General features: G+C 27.5%; 1 protein-coding gene across 1 annotated transcript; it reads left to right on the forward strand.

Annotated features, from left to right (window-relative positions):
- Positions 1 to 223: 223 nt before the first annotated feature.
- On the forward strand, positions 224 to 1,763 carry LOC140889968 (uncharacterized). Its single transcript, XM_073297714.1, has 4 exons — positions 224 to 251; positions 468 to 612; positions 1,078 to 1,380; positions 1,469 to 1,763. Exons 1-4 carry the CDS (start codon positions 224 to 226, stop codon positions 1,761 to 1,763), a joined length of 771 nt encoding a protein of 256 aa, XP_073153815.1.
- The last annotated feature ends 5,174 nt before the right edge of the window (positions 1,764 to 6,937 follow it).

Consider the following 6,937-nt stretch of genomic DNA (forward strand, 5'->3'; position numbering starts at 1 on the left):
GAATAAAGAGATTAAAAGATTTGAATTGCACCGTCACCACTAGCTATAACTATTGGTAAGTGTCATACAACCGGTCCTACATTATTTTTAGGATAATACTGCATGTTCATGGAGAGTTACACGTTTACACATTACACTTACAATTACATGATTATCCCTGATGCATTTTAGAAAGATTTTTTTCCAAATAAAGTGTTGGGATAATCATGTAATTTTAAGTATAATGTGTAACTCAACGTATAACAATAAAGGTTAAAGTAAACGTATAACTCAACTTATAATGTGAAATACTTTATTTACCCCTTCAAACTAAAGGTTAAGTAAACCAAATGTTACATTCCTCTGATTCCTCGCATACCCTTCAAATATATACACGGTCCTCATTTCCTTCTTAATATTTGCTCACTTCTTCATAACACGTTAATCATTATTGCCCATTAATACAAGGTCTCATTTACTGCATTCAGTTTCTTTCATCGTCGATTCTTTGTGTTTAACCGATTATGTTGCTGCCATCGTTATTATGCTTCTCATGCCACGGAGTAGGAGCTCGGCTGCGATCTCGGGTTTGCAAGGTTTGTTTTCCTTCCTTCCATCCGTGTTCTTCTTCATGTAATTTTTTTTTCTTTCGATGATTGATTTACAAAGTGCTTTTTTTTTTTATTTTTGCAGCGCGGTTTCTAAATCTTCCCACGTTGGTGTTTCTCTTTCCTCCGTTTTGAATGGTTATATATTGTTATTTGCTACATGTTTTATTTGCACATACATAGGATTTATCCGTCTTTTAGTGATATATTTTCATGCCACAGCGCAATTTTTGGAAAGTATGGGCAAAACTTGTGATGCATACGATCTCTCTAGATAGCCAAATTCGTCTGCAAAATCTATGTCTGTTGTCACCTGATTGTAGAGAAATAACAGATGAGTTGTCCATTTCAATTTCTCCAGATGACTTGGTGGCACATCTTCAACTTAATGATAGCCAGCGCTTGGCATACAATATGATTATTGAATTTTACCTGGAGGTCGAAAAACGCACTTGAGATTTCTATACCGTTCTTTGCTTGCAACCATTAGATCCCAAGGTCTTATTGCTTTGGCAACAGCTACTTCAGGTGTCGCGGCTTCAATTTTACCTGGAGGTCAAACAACGCACTTGAGATTCAAAATCCCTATAGATTTACATGCAAATAGTTACTGCTCAATTTCTGAGCAAAGTGGTTTGGCTCAATTGTTGCGGCGTGCAGCTGTTATTATTTGGGATGAGGCACTTATGTGCAAGAGGTTTGCTATCGAGGCAGTGGACCGCACTTTGCAGGACCTTCTTGGAAACAAAAATCCATTTGGTGGGAAAGTGGTTGTGTTAGGTGGAGTTTTCAGGCAAATTCTACCTGTTATACCCAAGGCTACTATGCATCAAACTATAGATAGTTGTCTGATTAAATCTCATTTGTACAGATGCATGAAGAGGAATTGAACAAACTGATGACAATGGAAACATCAAACTCCCAGCAGAGATGCTTATTAAGTTCAGCGACAATGATACCGAAGAATCTGAACGTAAGCTGCTCGATTATGTATACCAAGATCTAGGAAAGAATTATCAATCATCAACCTATATGACAGAACGAACAATTTTTTTGACAAAAAATGTTCATGTCGACAAACTGAACAATGATATTGTGTCATTGTTTCCTGGAAATTCAAGAGTTTACTTGAGCTTTGATGAGGCGATTGACGACACGCAAAATTCATATCCTTAGGAATTTTTAATCATCTTGGCCCCTAACGGATTGCCTCCCCATAGTTTGGTTTTGAAGAAACATTGCCCAGTTATGCTGTTACGGAACCTTTTATGTAATAATACGAGGATGATTTGTAAAGATTTTATAGATAATGTCATTCACGCAGAAATCGCTGTTGGGCATCACACAGGGAAAAAAATTTTAATTCTTCGTTTACCTTTATCTCCGGCTGAGAATGAAGGCTGCCCATTTCGGTTCAAGCGGAAGCAGTTTCCCACCAGGTTGTGTTTTGCAATGACCATTAAAAAATCGCAAGGCCAGACAATCCCGATAATTGGAGAGTATTTACCCGATCCCGTCTTCTCCCATGGGAAACTCTATGTTGCTATGTCCAGAGGTGTTTCCATGAAAATTTATTAGATTTTTAATTAAGCCTGATGTTAGCAATAATTATGACACTTTGCTTACCAAAAATCTTCGTTTGATCTTATCAAGTTCATCAAAGTGCACATTTGACATTTCAACTTCAATATAATTCTGCTATTTTCGTTAGAGCATCTGTGGTTGAATTTTATTTTTCTTAAAAACAAACTAACAGGTAACTTATTACGAATACATCTAATTCACTTAAAAATTTAAAATGTTTTAATATTTTCTATTGTTTTTGAAATAAATATTTGAAAATATAATTTCCTAAAAAAATATCTCTTCTCTTTGTCTTTTATATTTTATTGAACTTCCATTATTAAATACTCATTGAAATTATGGTTACTTTTTTACTTCAAAATATATAATTAAATTTTTTTAAAAAATTTACCGTCGTAAATATTTTCAAATTAAACTACTTCTTTTCAAAAAATGATGTCGTAAATATATCATATATATCTAATTTTTCAATAACAAGAACTATGAAAATAACTTTTAAACTTCAAAGATACGATGATAATTAAAAAATAACTTTTGGTCTATACTAATCTTCTTTGTTTTATTTCTTTCGACAAAATATATTGAAACATATATGATTTTGAAATTATGAATTTCACGTCTTTTCAAACATTGTGAATGTGAGTTTTCTCTATATTTTTCAACTCAAACTTCATTTTTCATTTAATCTTTACCACAACTAATATATGACATTATATATTTTATCTGTATAACTATATTTTTGCCTTAAATATTTCTAAGTTGACCAATTTATTTATTTTTTATTACTTTGATATTTGCTCATAGCTTTAGAATACATAGCTATTTTCCAATAACAAAGATTATGAAGATAACTTTTAAATTTCAAAATATATTATGACAATCTAAAATAATCGTTGTATAAAGATTTTTTTTTTAAAATTTGAATACTCTTAGTATGTGCATATAGTTTTAAACTTTTTACATTAATAATATTTTACAATAATTGATGAAAAAATATTTTTATATTACAATTCATTTATTTAAAAAAAACATTAAATTTACACTCAATTACTTTAAAAAAAAACTCTTATCAAAGTTTTCGTCCAAGACAAAATTTTGTTGACGCATGAATGAATAATTTTTAAAAAGTAACCCGCAGTTTGTTACATGAGAAATTATGAGTACATCTTATTCTGGACTAAGCGTTGTAAAATATTTACACCAATATATTTACAAAGACCTTGACAAAATAAGTATTCATTTGTCAACCCATGATTCTCACTCATTTATAGATGAAATACGGACATTTGAGGATGCTCGCTGGGTGTTTTCTCCAGATGCTTTGTAGAGAATTTTGAAAAATTGCTGTCCAAATATTTTGAAATTAATCTATTTTACTTTTTTATTACTTTACTGCTCATAGCTTCAGCACATATAACGACTTTTTCAGTAACAATGACTTTGAATATAACTTTTTTAATTTCAAAATATCATATAACAATTCAAAAATAATCGTTGGTCTAAAGAAATACAAATTCATATATTATTTCTTTTTAACTTCTTTCCGAAAAGATATACGAGGACAAATATGATTTTGAAATTATGAATTGTACGTGCTTTTTTTTGAACAATGCATATGTCAATTTTCTTTATCTTTCTCAACTCATACGTCATTTTCGATTCCAACTCGCCAAAACTAAAACATGGTTCCACTATCTTTTTCGTATAACTGTATTTAAATATTACACTCCAATTTTTTATTTAATGAAATCATTTAAATTACACTCAAATTTTTTTTGAAAAAAAAACAATATTTCACACGAGAATACTAATATAACTTTATACCTTCAAAATATATCAAGTTTACCGAATAATTAATTAACAATCTTTTTTTTTTATCAAAAGCTTAAGTTTTCATCTAGAACATTACTTTATTGACACATGCATAAATAATTTTTTTTAAAAAAGTAATACATAATTTGTTACATGACAAATTAAGAATACATATCAATAACTTTAAAAATTTAAAATATTTTAATATTTGCTAATGTTTTTTAAATAAATATCTGAAAATATAATTTTCTAAAAAATTACCGTATTTTTATTTGTCTTTTATATTTTATTCACTTTCCATCAGTGAATACTCATTGAAGTTATGGTTACGTTTTAACTTCAAAATATATCATTAAAATTTAAAAAAAATTACCGTCGTATATATTTCATAATTAAACTATTTCTTTTCAAAAATTGATGTCGTAAATATATTATATATATCTAATTTTTCGATAACAAGGACTATGAAAATAACTTTTAAACTTCAAAAGATTACGATGATAATTAAAAAATAACTATTGGTCTAAAGAAATTCAAATTAGTATATTATCTTCTTAGTTTTAATTCTTTCGACAAAATATATTGAAACAAATGTGATTTTGAAAGTATGAATTCCACGTCTTTTCAAACATTGTGCATGTGAATTTTTTCTATATTTTTCAACTCAAACATCATTTTTCATTTAATCTTTACCAAAACTAATATATGGTTACATTATCTTATTATCCATAAAACTGTATTTTTATCTTAAATATTTTCAAGTTGACCTATTTCTTTTGTTTATTACTTTGATATTAGCTCATAGCTTGAGAATACATATGGATATAAGGGTAAAATGAACATAATTACAACACTTATTTAATTAATTTATTTAACACAATAAATGAAGAAGATAAAAGGACAATATAAACTCAACACAATTACAATATAAATATAAGGGCAAATGAACATTACACAATTCAACTCATCCTTTTTAATAGGATTTGTGTTGTCATATTATCTTTTTCATTTATTGTGTGAAATAAATAATTTAAATCGGAGTTTTATTTATCTTTTTGTGTGTTAACTGATTAATTGTATCAATTTGTGATTTATATGTCTTTAACTTATTGTGTCAAATTTGTGTTTGAGATTTTAATTTTAGATAATGCATTCAAACTTAAGCATGATAAAAATAATTAAAAGGTAGTGAAACATGAAATTCATATGTGTGTCTATGGAAGAAATTGCTTAATATGATAGATATATAAAATATAATGGCTAACGATTAATGAGTTAAAGATCATAAATAAATTGAGTTAAAATAGATCAAACTGATAATATTTTTTAAAAAAATGATATAATTAGTAAATTAGAAAATATCTTTATTTATTATTTAGTAATTAATAAATATAAATATCGCATGAAATACTAAATAGATGTACATCTAATTAAAAATTATAAAATATAAAATAATAATTAAATAAGAGGTGTGATCGATGGGGTTTTATAAAAGAAAATTTGGCACCGCGTGCCATGTAATGAGGTGTTTTGTCTTTAAATTATTGTGTCAAATTTGTGTTTGAGATCTCAATTTTAAATAGTGCATTCAAAATTAAGCATTATAAAAATAATTAAGGTGAAGTGATAGATGAGATTGATGTGTGTGTCCATGGAAGAATGTCCTCTTATCCTTTTCATTTATTGTGTTAAATAAATAACGTAAACCTGTGTTTTATTTATCTTTTTGTGTATTAACTAATTAATTGTATCTACATTGTGATTTGTAAGTCTTTGAATGATTGTGTCAAATTTGTATTTGAGATCTTAATTTTAAATAGTACATTCAAAATTAAGCATTATAAAAATATTTAATGTGCCACGTTATATTTTCTCGACGTCACGTCAGCAATTTCCGATGCCACATCAACATTTGGACCAAAATAGCCTAAACTAAAAGTTAGTGTACCAAAACCAAATATTGAAAGTTAATGGACCAAAATAAAAAATAGACAAGTTAATGGAAAAAAAAACTATTTTCCCAAAAATATATTAAAAAGCATGAAGAAAATGGCAAAACCGCGAAAAAAAATCTAAGTCAGTCATCATCCAAAAAAGATACCATAGAGATTGAAAATGATGAAAAGATTGCTGATTTTAATTGAAGGATGAAGAATTTGAAACAAAACAAGGACATGGTCCCAAAAGTGAAAATTAAACAGGAGAAGAATTTATAATTTTTTTTAATATCAAGAGTTTAGAATGAACATTATGCTTTTCAATAATGAAATTTCTCAATGGAGAATTAATCTTTTGCTTTCCCAAATAAATCTATATAAGTATCTATATTCCAAACATTATGTATCTCACTTGCAAGTAGAATGAAGCTTTTGTTTTAAAAAATAAGTCTATATAAATATCTAATTTTCATTAGCCTAAAAAACTTAATGTTACCATGATATATCTCACGTGCAACGCACGTCACACTTACTAGTATCTTAAAAAGTGTGAGTTTAATTGTTAAATGTCCACTTTGTCCTTGTGTGAACATTAAAATGGTGAGAGTTTAGGTGTGAGTTTAATAACATTAAAATGGTGAGAGTTTAATAATGAGTCTTCTTCTTAAATGTCTTCCTATTAATTTATTGTCATGTTAGATGAATTTTTATCCTATAAATATTTTTTGTCTCTCATTGTTCAATTAATTTTTTTTGTCATGCTCCCTTTGATTTATTGTGTAAATATAAAATAAATTGTGTTTTTAAGTTCAATGTGTAAATAATTTTGTTTATTATCCAAATTGTCTTAATGTTTAAATTATTGTCTTAAATTGATGTTTGTATCCACATTCGTGAGTTTTTATGTATCTACTAAATTTTTTCATTTTATTTTCACTATATTAAATAATTATTTGTTCGATTTTAATCGTGTTTAATCGAGATAGAATGCAAAATTATAAATTTGGTTGTCATCAT

Source organism: Henckelia pumila, chromosome 3 (genome assembly GCF_033568475.1).
Source record: "Henckelia pumila isolate YLH828 chromosome 3, ASM3356847v2, whole genome shotgun sequence".
Taxonomy (NCBI): Eukaryota; Viridiplantae; Streptophyta; class Magnoliopsida; order Lamiales; family Gesneriaceae; genus Henckelia; species Henckelia pumila.

Coding starts and splice junctions, on each gene's coding strand:
- LOC140889968 (XM_073297714.1), top strand. CDS start 224: ATGTGTAACTCAACGTATAACAATAAAG. Junction 613..1,077: donor CCATCCGTGTTCTTCTTCAT/GTAATTTTTTTT, acceptor TGCAACCATTAG/ATCCCAAGGTCTTATTGCTT. Junction 1,381..1,468: donor GTGTTAGGTGGAGTTTTCAG/GCAAATTCTACC, acceptor AGATGCATGAAG/AGGAATTGAACAAACTGATG.